Raw genomic sequence first — 20,909 nt, forward strand, 5'->3', positions numbered from 1 at the left:
AGGGCTCTGCAGGGAAAGTCCCTGAAAATCTCAGAGTGGGCGCCGCGAGCACCAGGATGACCTGACCTGAGCAGTTGATGCCGTTGCCCGAGTACCCCGCGGCACACACGCAGGCCGGGGCCGCAGCCGAGTCCTGTACGCAGCTGGGAGGGAGGGCGGTGCAGGTGAGCCTGGGAGCCTGACCTGGGCCCCACCCGCTGGCCTCCCTGCCCCAGGTGGAGCTCACTCACTTGGCATTGGGGTCACACTTCATTGGGCACTGAGGGGCAGTGATGTCTGGGAGAGGAGGGTGTAGAAGATGGTTCTGGTCATTTGGACCCAGGAGCCACCTCCCCAGGAGTCCCCCATCTCTCCCCCTTGAGGCTACTCACTCTGGTCACAGCGGGGGCCCTGCCAGCCCACGTTACAGACACAGCTGCCATCCCCCTGCAGCCCCTCCTGGCACAGCCCGTGGGCACAGTCACAGACTGGGAGCGGGACAGGAAGGACAGGGTTTGCCCAGAGCCTCCAGCCTGCCCCGGCGGGGCTGTCCCCACACCCGCTGTCCTCGGCCACCCCCACCCAGGGCTCACCTCCGGCACAGGTAGGCCCATAGCGGCCCAGCTCGCACATCTCACAGGCCGTTCCGTGGAAACCCTCGTGGCAGCGGCACTCCCCACTGCCCAGGAGCCGGTCCTGGCACTGCCCGTGGCCCGAGCACACACCACCCTGACCCCCCGGGCATGGCTCACACAGTGTGCCGAAGAAGCCGGGGCAGCAGTCGGGCACCTGTGGGGAGGCGGTGGAGGAAGGCCGGCAAGGGCCAGGTGTAGGGAGGAGGGAGATGAGGCGGAGGGGATTCGGAGGGCGGGAGGCGTGGGGGACAGGCCACAGAGCCAGAGAATGAAGCGAGCAGGAGCCAGGGAAACCGGGGGCTACTTCTACAATCCACCCCGCCCGCCACCCCCTGCCTCATGGCAGGGTGAGGAAACAGAGCCTCAGGCTGGGGGACTGCCCCTGGGGCCTGCCTGATGGAGTCCAGGCTGAACCCCTTCTTCTCCCCTCCCCGGGGCATGGCCAGGGGGACAGAGACTGGCCCCACTGACCTCAGACCTGTCTCTCTGGGCCCTTGCTCTGCCTGCCTCACCCTAGTGAGGCACCCCAGCCCTGCCTCTGCTCTTGAAATCTAGTCCAGGTTCCTACCCTGGGCCTGCACTCCCACCCACCCTCCTTGCTTTTTTTTTTTTTTTTTTTTTAATTCATGAGAGACACAGAGAGAAGCAGAGACACAGGCAGAGGGAGAAGCAGGCTCCATGCAGGGAGCCCGACGTGGGACTCTATCCCGGGTCTCCAGGATCACGCCCTGGGCTGAAGGTGGCGCTAAACCACTGAGCCACCCAGGCTGCCCCACCACCTCCCCCTTGCTGGTCAGACTCAGGGGTGGGGGTGCTGCAAGGCAAACCTGGATCTTCTTGGCACATGTATAAGAGCAGCCCCGGGAGAAGGAGTAGCCGGATCTGTAGATACAGCTCTTCTTGGGGGTGTTCTGGAAAAGGGGACAGACCAGAGGGCTCAGTCTGCAGCTTGTGCAGGAGCAGGGCGAAGAACAGGGAAACAGGCAGATGACAGGTGGGTGTGAAAGGTGAGCAGGACAGCAGGCCAGGGAGGGATGGAGGCAGGCCAGCCTGGGCCCCCGGCCTTCTAGCAGGGAGATGGGGTGGCCCTGGGGGCCGAGACACCTGCAGAGCAGAGAGCCAGTGCTGAGCCCTCATCCTCACCTGCAGCTGGAAGCCCTGACTGCAGCGGAATCTCCGGGAGCAGTTTACGCATTTCTCCTGGGGTGGGAGGAGGGCAGAGCGTCAGGTGCTCCTGGGGTGGGGCCCCCAAGCCCTCCTTCCTTCCACCACCACCCTGTCCAGGGCCCCCCTGCCAGCCAGGCCAGCTAGCACCTCCCAGCTCTGAACAGCCCCCTTCCCCCGCCCAGCTCTTCCCCCGGGGCCTCAGCCTCTTACCCGCAGGGACTCGGCGTGGCTGTGCAGGCAGCGGCTTGAGCCCACAGTCAGGACCCCCGACAGGCCAAACAGTGAGCGCCCAGGGGCCTCCAGCATGGGGCCTTCTAGCAGCACGTGGTTCACCTCGGGCTGAGGGGGGCAGTGGGAGGCTGAGTCCACCCCCCAACATTTTACCTTCACCTTGGGGCTGCAGGCTGGCGGGGAGGGGTTCGGGAGGGGTCTCCCAGGATGGGTGGTCTCTGGAGCAGAGGCTGCAGGCTCCCAGCCCCCCACCCCTGCAAACCTGGCCACTATGGTTGTAGAAGACGAGCCAGTGGGCAGGGCCCAGGAGCGAGTTGCGGTGTCCCCCCTTCTGCAGGGCTTCGTGGGAGAGTGCCTCCCCCAGGATCACGTGGTGTCGCACGGTGTCTGCATCCTGGCAGGGGGGTGGGACCGAGAAGCTCACGGGCTCCACTACCGAGTGCCCAGGACAGAACATTCCACCCGCCGCGTCCCTTTGCCGTGGGAGGGGGGCTCACTGAGGTTTGCGCCCTCCCTGCCTCCAGCGGCCCGTCACCCCGGCCTCACCAGGCTGCTGCTGTTGCCCTGGGCCTCCAGAGAGCGGTTTGTGGGCACGAAGATGGTGTAGGCCGTGGCGGCCTCAATCTGGGACACAAGCTTGTGGTGCTAAAGGGCAAGGGGCCAGGGTCACCGATGGGCACCGTCACCCTGGGACCCGTCCCCGGAGCCAGCCCCCTCCCTCCAGACCTCCCTCCCTCCCTTTCTCCCCCGTCCTGACCTGCAGCAGCTCCCGGAAGAGGCGGAAGGCAGGCACCAGGTCCAGCTGCTGCAGCAGCCCCTGGCCTTGCGGCACGCTCCCCCGCGGAGGCAGCAAGACCTGACGGAGCACCGAGCCGGTGAGCACGCCAGCGCCCCGCGGCCTAGGCGGCGCCCCGCGCACACCCCTCCGGCCATACCTGGCTGAGGACGTGTAGGACACCGTTGGTGGCGAGGAGATCGGCCACATCCACGCTGGCGTTCTGCACCCAGACCCTCTGGAAAGCAGCAAGCAGAGCTCAGCCACGGGCAGGCACAGGCGGACACTTAAGAGGTAGAGCACCAGCAGAGGCTCTGCTGGGCACGCAGGCGTCTCCTGGTGGCCCCCAGCCTGGCCCAGACACCTTCAGAACCCCCATGGCCGCACACACCCACACCAGGGCCCTTGCACAGAAGGGGCAGGTGTATACATGCACACACACATAAAGACTTGACTGCTGGCCCAGAGACACTGGTCTGAGTACACCCTCTGCTGGCCCTGGGCAAGTCCAGGGGATCTCAGTTTCATCCCCGGGGGCCCTGGTCTGGGGAGCTAGTGGTCACTCAAGTGCCCTCCTGGGCCCTGCACCGTCCTCTCTTCTGCCCAGAATTCACCACGTACCCCACTGATGTTGTGAATCTCCCAGCGCGTGGTCGGGCTCAGGGTGGCCACATCCTGCCCACCCAGCTGGGCCAGCTCCTCCTCAGAGAAGGCACCCTGAAGGAAATGGGCCCTGTGGGGCGTGGAACCGGGTGAGTGTAACCAGCAGACCCTTGGGACTGGGCTCCGCCCCAAGAGGTGGACACAAGCCAGGAGGAGAACCTCGGGGAGGGGCAGGGTCTCCCACAGAAGTCTCTTTCCCCCCGCCCCAGGTCCCTGCCCTGGCTGCCCACCTGACCAGTTGTGGCAGCGCCCTTGGCTGCAGCCAGAAGGCCTGGTCCTCGGGGCTCAGCCTACGGATGGCAGACTCAGAGGGCACCAGGGCTGTGACTCGGCTGCCAGTAGGGAGAGTGAGGCCAGCACTCTGCGCATGGTGACAAGGGGACAGGAGGAGTGTTGGAGGCAGCCACCTGAGATGCCTTGCTCCCAGCCTCTGGGCTTGCCCCCACCTCCAGCTCTTGGAGATATTATGTGGCACCTCTGCATCCAGAGGCCTCCTGGATTTGAGCCCCAACCCCAGTATTGTGCCCTGAATACCTTGATCCACTGGTAGAAGACAGAGAAGTGGGCATTTGCCTCCAGCTCCTAAGGGGAGGGAAAGAGCGGAGGTCATCAGTCTAGGGACAGACCCAAGCCCCTTCCTCACCAGGACCCTGAGTACTGTCCCTCCCACCCGAGGTGCATGAGAGGATGCCCCCTCCAAGCGTTGGGACCCACTCACCCGGAAGATGTCTCCATAGCAGCTGAAGCCATCACCCCCATAGCCAGAGGGGCATGTGCAGACCCGCTGACCTCCCCCCACTGGCCGGCAGGTGGCCTGGGGTGGGGGCGGGGCAAAGAGACAGGGTCCCCCATTCAGTACCCGGAAGGCAAGCTGGACTGCGCCCAGCCTACTTCTTACCCCCATCACCCAGCCTCCTGCCGTCTGCCTGTCCTGCCACCCGGCCCCACCGTCTGTCTCTCCAGCCAGCCAGCCAGCCTGCATTCACACTGCTCCTTTGGTAAGCTTGGCCCTGCTCTCTGAGATCACTGAGCATTTGACGTGAATTACCCCACTTCATCATGACAGATGGGCTGGGAAAGCACAGGGCAGAGGCCCGAACTGAGAGCAGGAGGGGCTAGCTGGGAGGCCTTCGGGAACACATGGGCGAGGCACAGTGGGGTCAGGGCAGAGGGAGCACGGAGTGGGGCAGGGCTGGGGGCAGGGGCAGGGGACAGGAGGTAGGGCAGGGGCTGGGGCCTTAACTACAAGAGGAAGCTCTGTCCTGTGGGTGAAGGGGCGACATGGTCTGGATTTGGGGCTTAGAAAGATTCCGATCCTGGCCATAGGGACACCCAGAGAGCCTCCCCCGGGCCCCCCCTCAGCCCCTCACCAGGTCGTGGCAGCCACCGTTGCCTGCCCGGCAGGGGTCAATAGGACTGCACACATAGCCATCTCCTGCGAACCCCAGCTTGCAGGTGCAGCGGCTCTGGAGAGTTTGGGAGCAGAGGGCTTCAGCTCACCAGGGGTCCCCACCCTCTCCTCCTCCACTCCCCCACTCTCTGTGGGTCTTGCGCCCTGGGGAGGCTTGTTCAGACCCGGGGAGCTTCTCCCAGCCCAATCCTTTTTTTTTTTTTTTTTTTTTAAATTTTTATTTATTTATGATAGTCACAGAGAGAGAGAGAGAGAGGCAGAGACACAGGCAGAGGGAGAAGCAGGCTCCATGCACCGGGAGCCCGATGTGGGACTTGATCCCGGGTCTCCAGGATCGCGCCCTGGGCCAAAGGCAGGGGCCAAACCGCTGCGCCACCCAGGGATCCCTCCCAGCCCAATCCTTAGAGAACCCCGCTCCAGACCAGGAACCGGAGGCCCCGGGGGGAACCTGGCTCTCGAGAAGAGGCCAGAGAAGCGATGGCGTTGGCAGGGAAGCATCTGTGGGGACTTGGTACCCCTCTGCTCTCAGACCTGAGAGAGGCCAGCAGTGGGAGGTGAGCGGGCAGGTGTCTGTGGGACTGGCCTCAGGGATGGCGGCACAGACCCCCCTCTGACCTTGCCACCCTGCTCTGAGCCTTCCCGCTAAGTGCCCATGTCCAGGGCTTGTCCCCACTGCAGCCAAGTGACTGGTGACACTCCCCAGACCTCAGTCACCCTTGTCAGCAAGGGGGGGTGGCATCTCAACCTGCTTGTCCTGGTCCTTGGTTCTGCAACTAGAACAGCATAGCTCCTCGTGGAGCTGGGAGCGCGAGCCCTCATGGCCAGCCGGGCTCACCTGTGGTGAGCACCTGAGGCCCTGCAGGCAGGCAGTCCCAGCCATCGCGGGGCAGGTGCCTGCACACCTGACCCTGAGCCAGCCAGGCCTGGCCTCTCCACTGGCATATTGATACTCGAGTGCTGCCCAGTCCATGGGGTCGTGGGCCTGATGTGCCTCACACGAAAAGCTCCAGATGTGGAGCACCTGGGTGGCTCAGTGGTTGAGCATCTGCCTTTGGCTCAGGTTATGATCCTGATTCTGGGGTCCCGGGATAAAGTCCCGCATCGGGCTCCCTGCAGGGAGCCTGCTTCTCCCTCTGCCTATGTCTCCGCCTCTCTCTGTGTGTCTCTCATGAATAAATAAAACCTTAAAAAAACAAAAACGAAGAAAACCCCTCCAGATGCTGAGACTCTGTGGCTGAAGTCTGAGGCTGCAAACTCTGCAAATGCTTTTCCAGCAGTCCAGAGAGTTCGAGGTATCACTCCCCCCATCACCCAGGGCAGGGGTCTTCGTCTGCTTTGCTCAGCATCCCATTCTTAAGCCTAAAACAGGGACTAGCACTCCCGGTTCCAGGTGGGAACCCAACGAGTGAATGAAAGAATCAGTGGTCAGAGACAGTGGCCCTGGGGAGGTAGAGCGGAGGCCCCGTGGACCCGCTTCCAAGGGTGAGAGTCCTCAACCCTGAGGGATGGAGCCCCAGCCTTCTGACTGGGGAAAAGCAGCCTTGGCCTAGAGCTGGCATGTGGCTTCCCCTAAAGCCATCCTGGCCTTTGTGCTGTCCCCAGCACACTTGGGCTGCTCCTAGACTGACACTACCTCTTAGTCCTGGGTTCTCACTTGTGCCTGAGTTTGAGACCCTGAGTGAGAGTTCTCGGAGTGGATGTTCCTGAAACTGGGTGGGGTGGGGTGAGAGTCCCCTGGAACAAAGCCCCCACCACCCCCACCGCTGCTGCCTCAGGCCCACCGTGCCTCACCTGCCCGGGTCCCACATAGCTGCAGAGGGCGTCGGCGTGACAGCCGCCTCTTGCATCCAGCTCGCACTCGTCAATGGCCACACAGACGCGGCCGTCCCCGCTCCAGCCCTTGTTGCACGTGCAGTGGTGGGTGCCCGGGGCCCCGGGGACACACTCGGCCTGTGAGAACCACAGTCAAGTGACCCAGGGCAGCGGGCTGAGGGAAAGGGAGCCCCCCTCCCGCCCCTGGGTCAGGAGTTCAGGAGTTCAGGGAGGGGACAGTGAGACTGACATTTTCTGAGCAGCCACCACGGCCTGGGCGGGAGCAGGGGTTGCTGGGCGTGCAGGAGAAGCCGTCGCCCTCAAAGCCATCAAGACAGACACACCTGGGGCAGGTGAACGAAGGGCCTCCAGTGAGCCTCTGGAAGAGGCCAGAGGCTGGATGAGCCGACAAGCCCTGCCACGGACAAGGCAGAGAGGAAATGCGAGCGCTCACCTGGCGACGCCCCCCTGGCGAACGCAGCGGGCGTGTGCGTGGCAGTTCTGGGCCTGTTCCGAGGGCCCACAGTTTCCCGTGGACTCATTACAGAAGCGGCCGCTGAAGCCTGGGGCACATGTGCCGTGCTGGCACACCCCCCCGCTGCCCGGACGGTTGTCACAGAGACCGTGGACACAGCCACAGTCTGCAGGGAGGAGACAGGAATGGGTAAAGTGAGGCAGGGCAGGGCTGCCTGAGAGCAGGAGGCAGCTGAGGGGATGCTGAGAATGCAGAACGTGGTAGCCAGCCCGGACGTGACTTCACAAAGCCGGAGGCCACCCCAGACTCAGTGGGCAGGCAGGGGAAATGCAAGGGGACCATTCGAAGTTTTCAGCCACTCCCGTCTAGCTGCCCTGCCCTTAAACCATCAGAAGGTTCTTCTATATATCCGACCTAAATCCTGCATGCTTTAGATTAACCACAGCTCTCATCCTGGCATGGGTGAAGGAGACATCTATTTTTGTTCTCAAAGTCTCCTCCCCTCCCTCTGGCCTTCACCCTTCCTCCTGGGGCTCTAGTCTCCTTCTTGGGAGTCCCCAGCCCTGCTTCCAAGCAGACCCTTTTTTTCCCTGGCGGGCAGCATGGGCCAGGACTACCCACCTTCCTGGCACCGGTCTCCATGCTTGTTTGGATTGGAGCAGATGTGGCAGGCGATGCCCTTGTAGTCTGGGAAGCAGAGGCAGGCCCCATTGCCCTGGACCCCATCACTGCACTGGAGGTGGTGGGAAGCAGGACCGGTCATGGGGTAAGAACTGTCCTCATCCCCTCCCCGCACACCCTCACCCTCCACGGGCCAGCTTTGAGCTCCTGCTCCCCCTGAAAGACCTCACCCTGGAAGAGACCTCCAAATCACTGGCTCCCCAAAAGACACCCAGCCCTGGAAGCTTCCTGGGTGACTTCTGCTCAACCTAGAAATCCACAACTCCTGTGCTGATCCCTGGCTCTGCTAGCCCTGATATTACAAAGTGGCAAAAACAGAACACACAAGAAAACCACCGACAAATAACCTTTAGGAAAATAGGTGCCCAAATCCACCTACTTAATCATTTCTTAATAAAACTCAAAAAACAATATGGTCCAGCTTCCACTGCTTGGACGTAGGAAACCGGAGGCCAGAGAGGCAGGCTCGGCTCAGACACACTGGGAGTCCTCGGCTGACTCACACGCCTCCCCTTGGGGCAGGGGGACTCACGTTGCCTTTGCCATAGCAGGGGTTGGAGAAGCCCCCGGGACACTGGGCACAGTCGGGCCCAAAAAACCCTTTGCAGCAGCCAGGTTTCTGTAAGAGACAAAGCAAGGGTGCGTCTCGGCCTTGCCACCCCCACTGCCCAGCCGCTGCTGCTCCCACGCCCCACCTGAGCCGGGTGAAGCCTTCAGGGGTGCAACACAGCTGCCCCAGGAAGGCAGCCTGCCCTGCCCCAGAGGGGAGGCCCCGGGCCACCGCGCAGTGACCACTCACGCCCACGCTCACCAGGATGGTCTGGTTGCAGTAGCTAGCACAGCCTTTCTTCAGGACGTTGAGCCCAGTAGGGTCGTGGGTGTAGACACACTCCTTGGGGAAGATGTCCTGGGGTGGGCCGTGCAAAGCCACTCAGCAGGTGTGGGTCCTGAGTGGCCCCCTTTCCTAGGCAGCCCTGGTCCGGGGACCCCTCAGTGCTCTGGATCCCACACCCCTACCCTTAGTGGGGCCGAGAGGGGCTGTGCCTGCCTCTGAGCCCAGCCGAGCCTCACAGCCCCTCCTCCCCACCTTGATCCAGGGCAGAAGACTCACTGGGCAGCCGCGAGGGCTGCGCCAAGGGCCACTCACCAGCTTTATGCTGTTGGGGGGGCACGTGCTAGTGTTCAGGGCTTGGCAGTCCACACAGGAGCCCTGGGCGGGGGGGGGGCGGGGGGGCAGAGTTAGTCATGGTTCATTTAGTCAGCAGACCCTAGGAAAGCGGCAGGAGCCAAGCCCTCAGGTATGAGAGAGTCAGTGACGGGAGGGCCAGGGCAGAAGGAAGCCAAGGGCAAAGGCCCTGCCGTGGGGAAGAGCTTAGTGTGGGGTGTGAGAATCGTAGCAGAAGGCGGGGCCAGAGGCCCAGAAGAGGCTGGAGTCCTCTGGAAGGACTGATCAACAGGACCACTGAGGCCTGGCAGTTGGCGGGGGGCAGGTGGGTGCGTGGGGTCTCGCCCAGGCCCTAGCCCCAGGGCCGCTCGCTGGCAGCCTGCCCGCCCGCTGGAGGACAACAGGCAGCGCTGGGCCCCCCGGAAAGCTGGCACCATGTGGCGTGTGCTCACCGCCACCATCTCGTGCTTCTCCTCACTGCAGTGCTTAGGCAGGATGGGCAGGATGGTCGGGGGCAGCAAGATGCCTTCCAGCATGTGGATCACGCCATTGGCAGCCAGCACATCCACTCTCCGTAGCGGAGCCCCGTCGGGTCCCAGCAGGATGCGCCCCTGCGGCAGAGCCCGGTGTACAACCCACAACCCGCCAGCCTTGGGCGACACCTGGGCCCGCTGCCACCTGTACCCCCGCAGCCTGGCCTGCGCGCCGTCTCCGCTTCCCTCTCCCTGGCAATGCCTCCTGCTCTAGCAGAACTGCTCCAGCCTCTGGGCCCTGAGCCACGTGGAGTGCCACCCTCCACACGCTCGTGCCCACCCTCCAGGTCTTTGAAGCCCTCCCAGGCTGTGGGGCCCCAGGAGAGGGATCTGATCCTGCCTCTCCCGTGGCGCCACCAGGGCCTGCCGTCCACGGGGCTTGGAGCACAAAGCCAGGTCTGAAAGAGGCTACACAACTGGCCAGTCGTCGCCAGCCCCTCCATTGGTCCATTCATTCCAGATTTTGTTTGTGGAGCTCACCTCCTCGGAGATATTCACAGCCAGGACCTGGTTTGCCATGGTGAGGACCCGACCCTTGGAGATGAGCTTCTCAATGGTCAGCTGGGTATAGGAGAGGGTGGGGTTGGGCCAGGCACTAGCCACCGCATAGGGCCCCCCACAGGCCTGCCCGGGTGACTCACAGCCACCACTCTTGTGCCCAGACTCTCCTGCACTAGGAGAGTCCAAATGGATGGAGAGAGGAGGAAGGGACACTGGGACCTCCAGGCAAACTTCCAAAAGCCCAGCAGCAGGTATGGGCCGGTCGCCCTTCCAGAGAGGAGCCTCTCACCTGGCCATGGCTGTAGATGTGGTATTTCACCAGCTCCTGCAGCTTGGACAGACCCTGGCCGGGGAGAGAGGGCTTGGCAGGGGAGGGTGGAGGCCCTGGTGCCCCATCTCCCCCACCCCTCCCAGCCCCCTGAGCTTACTGCTGTGAAGAGGTAAATCAGGCGGCCGTCACGCAACTTGTCCACGGCCTCGTTGCTTGGGGCGAAGACTGTGAAGGGCCCGGGCCCATCCAGGATGGAGGGCAGGCCGCAGTTCTGTGGCAGTGGGAAGGAGGCTCAGGGAGGCTCTGTGGCCGGCCTCCACCTCTGAGCCCTGCTGGGGCCCTGCCACCCTTGGCCTGCAGGGAACGCCCGTGAGGAGTAAGTGGGAGACAGAAGCAATGGGTCCACGCTACCACAGAACCCCAGGATGGTGACAAATAGGTCCTAGGGTGGGGGCATGTGCAAGGGCCCATGCTACTGGAGAGCCCCAGATCACGGTGGGGCATTGAGGGGTCTCAGCCCAAAAGATCGGAGGGAGCTTTCCCCCAAACTCACCTCCAGGATGGTTTCGAAGCGGCTGAAGGCCTCCGAAGAGGCAAGGATCTGGCCAATGGTTCTCTGTAGCAAGGAACGAGCATGAGAGCCCCAGAGAAGAGGGGGTGGCCGGTTCAGCCCCAGAGGGGAGGAGGGTCTGTTCCAGCCTGGCCTGGAACTGGCCTGGCCCACTGTTGGCACCCTGTGGGGGTCAGAGGTCACCCAGTGGCCCCAGGTGGGGAGAGGGGAGGACGCTGGCTTACTTTGGGGTCCTCAGGGAGCTCTGGTGGGGGCTGCCACTGCAGGGCGGTGACCAAGTGGAAGACGCCATTGGCTGCTGGGTAGTTGGCCTTATGGATGGTGAATGTCTGCTTGGGGTGCTCTTTATACTTGTAGGTGTATTTCTGCTGAGATGCAAGGCGTCTGGCTCACATGCACCACATGCCAGCCTCCTGTTCCGAGGCTCCGTTCCACGTCCGCCCCTCTGCCCGGGCGGTGTGCCCCCAACAGGACTCCTCGGGTCCCCGGGCTGAGGCGGCCCTCCTTACCATGAAGCGGTTGTAAGTGACCGTGATCTCCTGGCCCGCCAGCGTCCACCACCTGCGTGTCTGCTGGCTCCCTGGCTCCTCCAGCACATGCTGCCCTGCGATGATGTGCTGTTTGCAGAGTTGTCGGGCAAAGGACACCTGTGGGCACAAAGGGACCAGGGTGCTGAGTAGGCCCGGGGTGGCCGCGGGTCATCGTGCCACCCCTGCCCCAGCAACAGAGGGGACGGGCGGCCTCCCAGGCCGCAGCTCCCCAGAGTCTGGACTGAGGACCCTCTCAGGGCCCTAAAGCCTGGGGCAGGGTCTGGGAAGGTGGCAAGGGCTGGCAGCAAGCTCCTCGAGGAGTCGGGGCTCACGTTCATGGTCCTGGAGGAGGTGGACGAGAGCCACGGCACCAGCACGGTGAATGGGCCTGACGTGCTGAGGATCTCGCGGCAGCCCTGGTCTGGGGGCCAGGAGAGGGTGGATCAGGAGAGATCTGGGAAACCTTCGGGCATCAGTCCTAGGATTTGGAGATTTGGGTGGAGGGCACTGGGCTGAGGCTGGGTCTAGGGTAGATGGGGATCAGGGAGGGGGTGCCCACTCACATGGCCAGTCATGTACCCCACCCAGCCCAGTCTGCTCCCATAGCTCTTGGGCACAGGAATAGGGCATCTCTACAGGGGTCTGCCTCTCCCTCCCTGCCAGGACTGGAGTGTGAGGGACAAAGTCACAGGCAGGTGGTGGGGGTCACACACCCAGCATGGCCAGGGAGACTTTCAGCCGCAGGAGCACCAGGCCCAGCTGGCCGGCCTTCTGTATCTCATGTAGCAGGTGTCCATAGCAGGCACGCCCGTCCCCTACCTCGCCCTCCTTGCACACACAGCTAGGGACAGGGGTAGAACTGGTCAGGGCCGGGGGTGCAGCCAGTTCCCACCTCCTGGCCCTTGCCCACCTGTTCACATAGGGTGCTTGAGCTGAGGCTGTATACACGCCCCTGCCCAGCCCGCCCTCTCTGCCCTGCCCCCCAGTGCCCACCCTGAAGCCCTCGTGCCCACCTGGTCTTCCCATCGGGGGTCAGCTGGCAGGTGGCTGACCGGTCACAGGAGTCAGGGAAGCAGTAGGCGAAGCAGCCCGCAGAGGCATTGTGGTTGATGCTGACCAAGCCTGGCTTACACAAGCAGGAGGCCTGGGACCCCAGGGAGGAGAAGGAAGTGACATCACGACCATGAGGACCACCAGCACCCCTTGTACCCATAAAGCTATGCTCAGCCACCACACCACCCTCTGAGAAGAAGACTGCCGTCCTTTGCCCATTTTTTTACAAATGGGTCAACTGAGGCTCCCAGGAGGCCCATGATTTCCCAGGGTCCAGTAGCTAGTGTGGGTGGGTGGACCATGGGACAGGCCTGACCCAGGGCCCCGGCTCACCTTGCCCGGTCTCTGGTACAGACACAAGGTGGAGTTGCGGGGGCAGCCACCGTAGTTGATGGTGCATGGGTCCTGGGGCAGACACACCATTCCATCACCATAGTAGTTCTTGGGGCAGCGACACTGTGCCTGCCCTGTGGGGCTCACCGAGCACTGGGCCAATGGGGAGCAGGGTGACGGTCGGCAGGGGTTAGGGGCTGCCAGAGCAGAGAGAGAGAACCCGAGTGAGTTGGGCACCCAGGAGCCCTATCACCTCCGCGGTGATGGCCCAAAGATGAGGTGAGCAGGCTGATGGAGACCCTGGGACAGGCCTTCCCTCAGGGGAAGTACCTGCTGTCAACAGCCAGACTGTGCTTGTTGGCTTGAAAGAACGTCCCCCCAGCCCCTGCTCGGGCCTCTGGCCTCCAGGCCACAGACTCACCTTGGCACTCTCTGCCCTGCTGGGTGTGGCCAGGCAGGCAGCTGCAGGCGGGGGCCTCTGCGGAGCACTGGGAGTTCTGGGGACAGTTCAGGGCCTGGCAGACCGGCAGCTCTGAGTGGAGAGGAGGGGTATTGTGGGGGCTCAGGGCTCCAGGTTGGGAGGAGCAAAGGTGCGAAGATGCTCTGCCCAATTTGCTGTGTAACTCCGGCCAGAGCCTCGCCCTCTCTGGGCCTTTGGGCAGTGGAGCTCTCAGATGACACTCCCTCCCCTGACCAGCTGTGTGCCTCTCCTACTCCGAAAGATAATTAGGCTGTGGGCAGAGGGCCCCTGAGGCTCAGGCCCCATCCCCCACCTACTGGCCTCTCTTCCTCTGGCCACTGAGGACCTACCACCCCAGCAGTCCTGCCCACCTTGGTCACAGCGGGGTCCAGTGTATCCAGCAAAGCACAGGCAGCTTCCGTCCCCAAGTGGCCCATGGCTGCACACGCCGTGCACACAGCTGCACACTGGGCAGGACATACAGGGACGCATAGGGACATTGAGTCTGCATCTCTGCGTTTCTAGAACTCAGCTCCCGTGGGGGTGACGGGAGCCAAGGGAAGCACCTTGCTTCGCCTGGGGGCTCAGAGGGCTCTGGAGAAGCACAGGGCTGGAGGTCTGAGGAAGCAGAGCCCGTGTCCCGGGAGGGGAAGTGTGAGGCTGAGTGGCTGGGAGGGAGGCTGCGGGGGGCTGCCCCATGGACTAGGTCTCCTGGGGCCCCCACGTGGGCAGTGGCCCTGCTCCCTTGCCCTGCCAGCACTCACCTGACTGGCAGTTGGGCCCAAACCACTTGGGGTCTTGGCACTCCTGGCAGGCCGAGCCACTGAAGTTTTGCTGGTGGAGATTTGCACCAGGTCAGGGCGCGCCCCTCGACTGCCCCCCACGCCAGCCCCGCCGGGCCCTTACCTGGCACACGCAGGTCCCGTTGCCATCTATGCCGTCCAGGCAGGTCCCGTGGCCATTACACGGGGTCTCAGCACCCCCCGGGCACTCTGTGGACCCCCCAGAACTCAAATGTGCCCCGAAGAACTCCCGCTTCGCCCCTGCCCCCAGCAGCTCCCGGCAGCCAGGCCCTCCCCGGGGCAGCCAGGCCCTCCCCGGGGCAGCCGGAGCCGGGCAGCAGAGCTGTGCTGGCTGCCACTAAGGACCCGGTTCCTGAGAAAGCTGAGGGAGATGGGGGCAGATGCTGCAGAGAGGGAGCCCGGGCAGGGGTACGGGGAGCAAGGCTGGGGCCCCCACCCCGTACCATAGCACTGGGACCCCCAGTAGCCGGGGCAGCAGGCCTTCTCTACCACATCCTTCCAGCACTCCAGGCTGCAGCCTCTCATGGACATCAAAGAGTCTCCCAGCTGCACCTCATAGCTGGTGACAAAGGTGGGCAGGGTGACAGGAGGGCCTCCCGCTCTGCAGCCCCCCACCCAGCCTCCCCACGCGGGTCCCAGTGCTCTGCATCTACCTCCGCTCTCTCTCCTTGCTCCAGAGCTGAGCACAGGGCCCGGCTCACGGTAGATGCTCAGTAAATACCACTTGCCCCCACTCCCCCTTCTTTCCTCCCTAGCTCTGCCCCCAGCCCGAGTGGCCAACAACTGCCTGGGTAAGTGAGTCCCTGCCCTCACCGCCCAGGCCTGCCAGGCTCCCCCTTGCACACACACCCCCCACCCCCCACCCCCCGCAGGACACTCCTGGAAGCGGGCAGGGACGCAGGGACGCAGGCAGGGACCCGCACCTGCAGTCCCGCAGTATCTTCTCCGGTAGCTCCCGAAGCCAGCCTGCGGGGCACATCCGCCTCTTGATAGCGGGACACACGGTGCAGGGGAGGTGAGTGACAAACTTGGTCTTCACGTCGCAGCGCCTGGATCGCACCTGGGCCACAGAGGGGAGGTTAGAGTGAAGAGTCTGGCCCCTGCCCCGGTCCTGACTCTGTCCTGATTGAACCAAGGCCCAGCACCTCTCTCCAGGTCTTGCTTTCCTGCCTGTTTCCTCAGCAGTGAGGACAAGGAGGGCCCTGAGAGACGGGGAACCTGCCTGTCACAGGTTGTCACTGCCACAGTATGTTCCTATGTCCACAGCCATGTACTTTTTTTTTTTTTTTTTTTTTTTAAGATTTCATCCATCTATTAGAGTGAGAGCACAAGCAGGGGGAGCATCAGGCAGAGGGAGGGGGAGAGGGAGAAGCAGACTTCCTGCTGGGCAGGGAGCCAGACAGGGGGCTCCATCCCAGGACCCCAGGATCATGACCTGAGCTGAACAGATGCTTAACCAAATGAGCCACCCGGGCGCCCCGAGAGCCATGTACTTCTGCCCAGGGCCGCAAACCCATGCCTCGGAGCCTCAGAGTCTATACCTCCTGACACGAAGAGAGCCCTGCATTTTGTTCCACCTTAGCCCATTCAGATGGAGAAACTGAACCCCAGACCCAAAACCACTGAAGTAAGGACTGGGTATGTCAGGGACCAGAAGTGGACTCTCACCCTAGTGTCCCTTATCCCCTCCCCTTGAAAAATAAACATTAAATACCACAGCAGAGGCTGCCTGGGGGAGCACAGCGACTCCTTTCCCAGACGCAGGTGGATCACACCACAGGGCTGGCCTCTGGTCATTGCTCTGCCCTGAGCATGTCCCCACCGTGCTGGCGAAGGATCCTCCCACAGGCCCGAGGCCGCTCCGCTGACCCCAGCGCGGGGCGGCAGGGACCCAGCAGCCAGCCCCACACCTAAGAGGCAGGCCAGGTCAGCGGGTGTGTGCAAGGGGACCCGCGTGCCGTCCTGCGCCCGACCCCAGGCCCCCCCACCAGCCCGGACCTGGGGGGCCAGGGCCCATCGTCGGGGTCGGGCAGGCAGTGCTAGTGGCGAGGGAGCGGAGAAGACCCAGGTGGCTTCCCGGGGGAGGTGACCATTGGACTGGGGCTGAAAGATGCCCAAGAGCTGGCAAAAGCCAAGTGGGAGGAGCAGACGGCCACGCGTGCAGAGGCAGAGAGCAGCCCCGGAGAGGCGCCCGGCCAGGCCCGCAGGTGAGGCAGCAGGTTTGTTTTAAACAGGCCTCTGGCTGCTGCGGGAGAGCAGTCGCGGTGGGGGGGGTGGGGGGGAGGCCGTCTGCCGAGGGTGCGGGTGCCAAGAAAGCCCAGGCCTGTGGTCCCAGTGCCTGGCCTGCCACAGCCGCTGCAAGTCCACTGTCCCTGGAGCTGCCTTCACGGCAACAAGGAACGTTCCCAAGGACGGCAGCCCTGTGCCCTGGAGGAAGGGAAGCCCGAGTCAGTCTCGGTTGTAAGAGGGAGAAGGGGCCGGAGGGGGGTGCGTGCGGATGGAGAAGAGGTTGCGGGGGCCTGGGGCGTGGGCTAGAGAAGCTAAGATGTTCTCATCTGAAAAATGCTAAACACACTGCGTGTCAAAGGGCGTGCGGCCAGGACATGGCTTTCCTAGAACACATCAGACTGAGGCCTCTCAGAGCAAGAGGAAAGGAGAAGGAGGCCTGGCACGTTCTGGTGAGCACGAGGCCCGGGGCCTGGCTCTGCTGCTGAGATTTGGCCCTTCCTGCTCCGGCCTCTGCGGTCTGCAAAGAGGGAAGTTGCCGAGAGCGCCTCAGGCCCAGCCGTGGGGCTGAGTGCTGTGGTCTCGTTCCCCACCCCGGGGCTCCGTCTCTGCTGAGCCAGGGAATGTCTAGGAAGTTGGGTAACTTCAGGGCTGGGCAGCTGCTGGCTCAGGGCAATGGCACCCCTGAGGCCACCTGGCCAGGCGGGCCCGGAAGCCAGGGTGGCCACCGCCGGCTCAGGGACCGGCTTTCAGAGGAACGGCCAGGCCTGGCTAAGGGTTCAGGAGAGAGAGGACGGATGGAGGGAGAGAGAGTGGGAAGGTGAGCCCAGGAGGGGGCAGGAGCTTCCTGTCCCGACAGGGACGCGCTCACTTCTGAGACTCTCACACTGGGAAATGTGTGTGACACGGTGAAGGGTGGATAAGCCAGCGGCCAAATCAGACTTCTCAAGGGGGAGCACACTGGGGGTGGACCCTGGGCCCCTCTGGAAGGAGCACCGGCCTCCCTGGACATCCCAGCCTCCCCCGCAGTCTCGCCGCTGGTCCCTCTGGGTCACAGCCCAGTGCTGAATCAGATTCCCTTCTTCCTAGGGGCATCTCGGGACTGCCCCAATCCAGAATTGATTTTGCAACGTCTGCTTCCCACAGAGACACAGGCGCTGCTGGGGAAGTTCGAGACATGAGGGATTGAGCCTGTTGTGAGGAGGTGGGACAAATCCCCCCAAGCTGGCACCCAGAACCCAGACTCCCTCAGAGGGATGGGCTCCCCCACCCCTCTCTGCTTCCCCTGCCTGGGTCACCGCCTTCTCCCTCCACAGCCCAGCTTGAGACCACAGGCTCCACCAGCACCTGCACAGAGGAGGCACCCAGTAAAAGGCTTTTGAATGGACAGGGGCTGTCCTCCACCCTCCTCCTCCAGGAAGCCTTCCTTGACTTACTGCCTGAACCTGCCTGTGTTTGCACCCTGCTTCTGCTGCTCCCTAGCTGTGTGACCCTGAGGTCATCCCGACCCCTTGGAGCCTCAGTTTCCTAGCATTTAGAGTGGTCTTTATGCTACAGGGGGGTGCTGGGAGGGCTTGGGTGGTTGAGTGAAGTTGCAAGAGAAGGCTGGTACTGCCTCGTCCCTGTCCACGGGCACCCCTGGGCCATCTGCCTGGCCCCAGCTGGCAGAGCCTCAGCCCTAGAATATGGGCTGAGAGGCGGTCAGAGCACAGGTCTCTGACGAGGAAAAGGTGGCGGATCTTTGAAATTCCTTCCATTTATCTTGCAGGGAGGGAGTAAGAATCCACTTGCAAAGCTTAGCACAGCCTAGAACCCTGGGCCCTTCGACCACCACGGTCACCCTCGCAGCTTCCCACCTGCACATCCCCAACCTAGACCTGGCACTGCCCGGCAGTGGGGTCCCAGCAGGTGCTTCCTCTCTGTACTTCAGCCCATCTACTAGTGATAGGTGGGCAGTAGCAGCTGCCCCAAGGGTCAGGTGAACTTGGCCTCCCAGGGCAGGGACCCTCAGCCACAGGCAGGCTCCGGCCAGGCAACTCTCTCCATACTCGGGGAGGCGGGAGGGGAGGCTCTTCCAGAAGCTCCAATGGGGATGGTGTCCCCACTCCGGGGCCTGCTTAGGCCTGCAGATCGGCAGCTGGGAGGTGGCTGGCACACATGGGTCTGACAGCCACACAATGGGACCCTTTTTTCTGGGGAATCACAGACAGTGGTCAGGAGCCCGGCTCCAGTGTTGGACTGATTTGTCTCCATCATCCTTGGGCTTTAGCTTCCTCAGGTGGAGAACAGGACCCACTGCCCGGGGGTCGTGAAGATTCCAGGGGATAATGCCTCCGTGTGCCCAGGGTGTGCAGCTCTCAGGTTTGAGGGTGTTACTGTTAGCTGCTGTTTACCCAGAGACTGGGGGGGAGTAGACTTCATTCCACCCCTGGGGCCGGACACAAGCACACACACATGTGTGTTCCACGTGAGTCTGTTGGTTTGCTAGCCCCTCCAGGGTTGGGGGGTGAACCTATCTCCAGTCCGCAGGCCAGGGTCACAGAGAGACCGGGCCTCAGTCTGGGCAGGGAGGGCGGGAGGATGGGCCTGGCTCTGTCCCCCTCGACCTCAGGCTGGGGAGCCCTGGGATGCCGGCGCACACTCCATGGCTGGCAGGCGGAGCACGGTCGGAGGAGGACAAGCCAACACACCCCTGCCGGCCCAGGCAGCTCGACACGCACCTCAGCCTGCGGACGCGGGCACCACAGCCCAGCCCTCTGGTCCTGCTCGGAGGACAGACAAGGAGCGGCTGCCCTCTGTGCCCCCAGACCTGTGCCCGATCTGTGTCCACTCCCTCCCTGCTCCCACCAGTGGCCAGCAGGGCCTGGATACCACGTCCCCCTGCAACTGGCTCACACTCACCTTCTGCCCCCTGGTGAAGTGGGAGCCTGCGAGGCAGAAAGCCAGGAGGCAGAGCAGAAGGAGGCCCCGGGGCCCTGCCATGGGTGGTGGCGGCTGGCAGGCGCGCCGTCCAGGACAGTCAGGGCAGCCAGTGTGGGGAATGAGCTCTAGAAGGCAGGCACAGGGCGCGCGGGCGGGCCGGGGCGGGCAGTCGCTTTAAAAGCAGTCCGGAGGCCCCGCCAGCTCACCCCCACAGGAACCCGCCAGGATTTCCTCCTGCTATCAGCAGGCTGCAGGCGGAAGGGAAGGTGCTGGCCGCTGACCCCTGCGTGGTCGGCTGGGCCCTGCTCGGGGCTTCCTGGCCCGAGGCCCTCCTCCGGGCATCGCAGCCCCCAGGCCCACCATCAGCCGCAAGCCTGGGGCCTCGCAGGGGGTGCGGGGCAAACTCCAGTTCAAACCACTGCCCAGCCCTTGCCTGCGAGCCCGGCCTGTATCATTCGGAGGCTGTGGGGGTGGGGGACCCTGGCAGGTGGGGGAGGGCAGCCCCCAATCAGGTCTGCCTGCCTCCAGACCTTTCCATTGCCGAGAGCAGCCGTGGGCGTCGACAGGACATCAGATGAACCTTGGCTCACCCCACCCCGGTAGCCCCCTTCTCTCCCCGAGGGGCTTGCTGGCTTCCCACCGCACCCCACACCTCTCCGGCCAGACTAGCCTGACCTCCCCTGCTCTGGCCGCGCCTCTCCACTCCCCTGACCTGCTGCTTTGCCCCCAGACCCTCTCACAGGGACTTACCCCGGGGTCAGCCTCAGGTCAGGGGTCACCAGCTGTTATCACCTCCCAGCACCAGCTACCAGCTGACGCTGTTTATGTTGTTCACTCTGTTCCCTGCTGGAACGTCAGCTATGGGAGGGCAGGGGTGGCGTCGGGCTGCTGCACCCAGCAGGTGCTCCGGGCCGGTTTGCGGGGTGCACGAAGGGAGGCGGGTTGCCTTTACATCCCTGTCCCCAGAGGCAGACAAGGCTCACAGGCACTCAGGAACTTGCCTAAGGCCTCCGGCTAATCGGAGCACAGCTCCCTCCTCAAGAGGTGAGGGCTGCTGCCTGCGGAGCCCCCCGCGCGGCCCGCCCGTGCACACAGCAGGTCCCGTCCTCAGGGACCCAGGCGGGGTCAGCTGCCTTGTTGGCCCACGGGGCCGGGTAGTGGACCCTGCCTCCGGTCACCAGCATCCCCGCGGACACGCAACAGAGGGAGAGCAGCAGGCGGCCATCTGTAAAGGTCTTCGATAGAAGCCTGGTAGGGAGAAGCCTTGTCGCCCCTCTTCCTCTTCCTCAGCAGCCTTTCTTGCCCCACTGGCTCGAGGGGCTGCTGAGCTGGTCTCGGAAAGCTGGCCTCTCACCCACTCTCACCTCCCCTTGGCGGCTCCCCGTCCCCTTGGCGGCCTCCCTGAGGGTGATGGGTGCTCCAGGCCCCACTGCTGGCACCGAGGGAGACAGGAGCAGTGGGCTGGGAGCGGGGCTGGCCACCCTCCAATCACCTCTTCTGCAGTGCTGCCTGGCCCAAATAGCCCCAGGGCCTTGGGGACCTGACACTCCTGATTGGGCCAGGATGGCAGAGACAAGTGGGCTTCCCCCCCCACCCCACCCCCCCCCACTCTGGGGGTCAAAATGAAATGAGGAAGGGTGGAACACAGGGCTGGCTCCCAAAGAAATCCCAGGTCCTAGTTTGGCAGGGTTCCCTGAGGCAGCCCTCATGTC

General features: G+C 63.5%; 1 protein-coding gene across 3 annotated transcripts in view; it reads right to left on the reverse strand.

Annotated features, from left to right (window-relative positions):
* The window catches only part of STAB1 (stabilin 1), a 27,069-nt gene extending 7,710 nt beyond the window's left edge, over window positions 1-19,359 (reverse strand). Inside the window, exons 1-41 of one of the 3 annotated variants that reach the window (XM_077858642.1) lie at window positions 19,177-19,359; window positions 14,973-15,109; window positions 14,493-14,608; window positions 14,153-14,238; window positions 14,011-14,080; window positions 13,618-13,713; window positions 13,208-13,318; window positions 12,787-12,983; window positions 12,414-12,544; window positions 12,114-12,241; window positions 11,733-11,821; window positions 11,380-11,517; window positions 11,095-11,235; window positions 10,853-10,915; window positions 10,457-10,570; window positions 10,318-10,371; window positions 10,008-10,088; window positions 9,447-9,605; window positions 8,977-9,039; window positions 8,641-8,736; window positions 8,362-8,448; window positions 7,770-7,881; window positions 7,128-7,314; window positions 6,924-7,017; window positions 6,653-6,811; window positions 4,821-4,916; window positions 4,169-4,264; window positions 3,985-4,032; window positions 3,681-3,811; window positions 3,409-3,520; window positions 2,948-3,025; window positions 2,770-2,868; window positions 2,559-2,657; window positions 2,275-2,406; window positions 1,992-2,120; window positions 1,758-1,814; window positions 1,442-1,525; window positions 573-768; window positions 372-467; window positions 231-276; window positions 67-143 (exon numbers count right to left, since the gene is read on the reverse strand). In XM_077858642.1, coding sequence (XP_077714768.1) covers window positions 67-143; window positions 231-276; window positions 372-467; window positions 573-768; window positions 1,442-1,525; window positions 1,758-1,814; window positions 1,992-2,120; window positions 2,275-2,406; window positions 2,559-2,657; window positions 2,770-2,868; window positions 2,948-3,025; window positions 3,409-3,520; window positions 3,681-3,811; window positions 3,985-4,032; window positions 4,169-4,264; window positions 4,821-4,916; window positions 6,653-6,811; window positions 6,924-7,017; window positions 7,128-7,314; window positions 7,770-7,881; window positions 8,362-8,448; window positions 8,641-8,736; window positions 8,977-9,039; window positions 9,447-9,605; window positions 10,008-10,088; window positions 10,318-10,371; window positions 10,457-10,570; window positions 10,853-10,915; window positions 11,095-11,235; window positions 11,380-11,517; window positions 11,733-11,821; window positions 12,114-12,241; window positions 12,414-12,544; window positions 12,787-12,983; window positions 13,208-13,318; window positions 13,618-13,713; window positions 14,011-14,080; window positions 14,153-14,238; window positions 14,493-14,608; window positions 14,973-15,109; window positions 19,177-19,257 — 4,366 coding nt within the window. In that variant the 5' untranslated portion in view covers window positions 19,258-19,359. Of the gene's footprint in view, window positions 1-66; window positions 144-230; window positions 277-371; window positions 468-572; window positions 769-1,441; window positions 1,526-1,757; window positions 1,815-1,991; window positions 2,121-2,274; window positions 2,407-2,558; window positions 2,658-2,769; window positions 2,869-2,947; window positions 3,026-3,408; window positions 3,521-3,680; window positions 3,812-3,984; window positions 4,033-4,168; window positions 4,265-4,820; window positions 4,917-6,652; window positions 6,812-6,923; window positions 7,018-7,127; window positions 7,315-7,769; window positions 7,882-8,361; window positions 8,449-8,640; window positions 8,737-8,976; window positions 9,040-9,446; window positions 9,606-10,007; window positions 10,089-10,317; window positions 10,372-10,456; window positions 10,571-10,852; window positions 11,034-11,094; window positions 11,239-11,379; window positions 11,518-11,732; window positions 11,828-12,113; window positions 12,242-12,413; window positions 12,545-12,786; window positions 12,984-13,207; window positions 13,319-13,617; window positions 13,714-14,010; window positions 14,081-14,152; window positions 14,239-14,492; window positions 14,609-14,972; window positions 15,110-19,176 lie in introns of those variants that run through there. The other 2 variants (XM_077858641.1, XM_077858643.1) reach the window with 2 other exon arrangements.
* Between the last annotated feature and the right edge of the window lie 1,550 nt (window positions 19,360-20,909).

The sequence above is a fragment of the Canis aureus genome, chromosome 19, assembly GCF_053574225.1.
Source record: "Canis aureus isolate CA01 chromosome 19, VMU_Caureus_v.1.0, whole genome shotgun sequence".
NCBI lineage: Eukaryota > Metazoa > Chordata > Mammalia > Carnivora > Canidae > Canis > Canis aureus.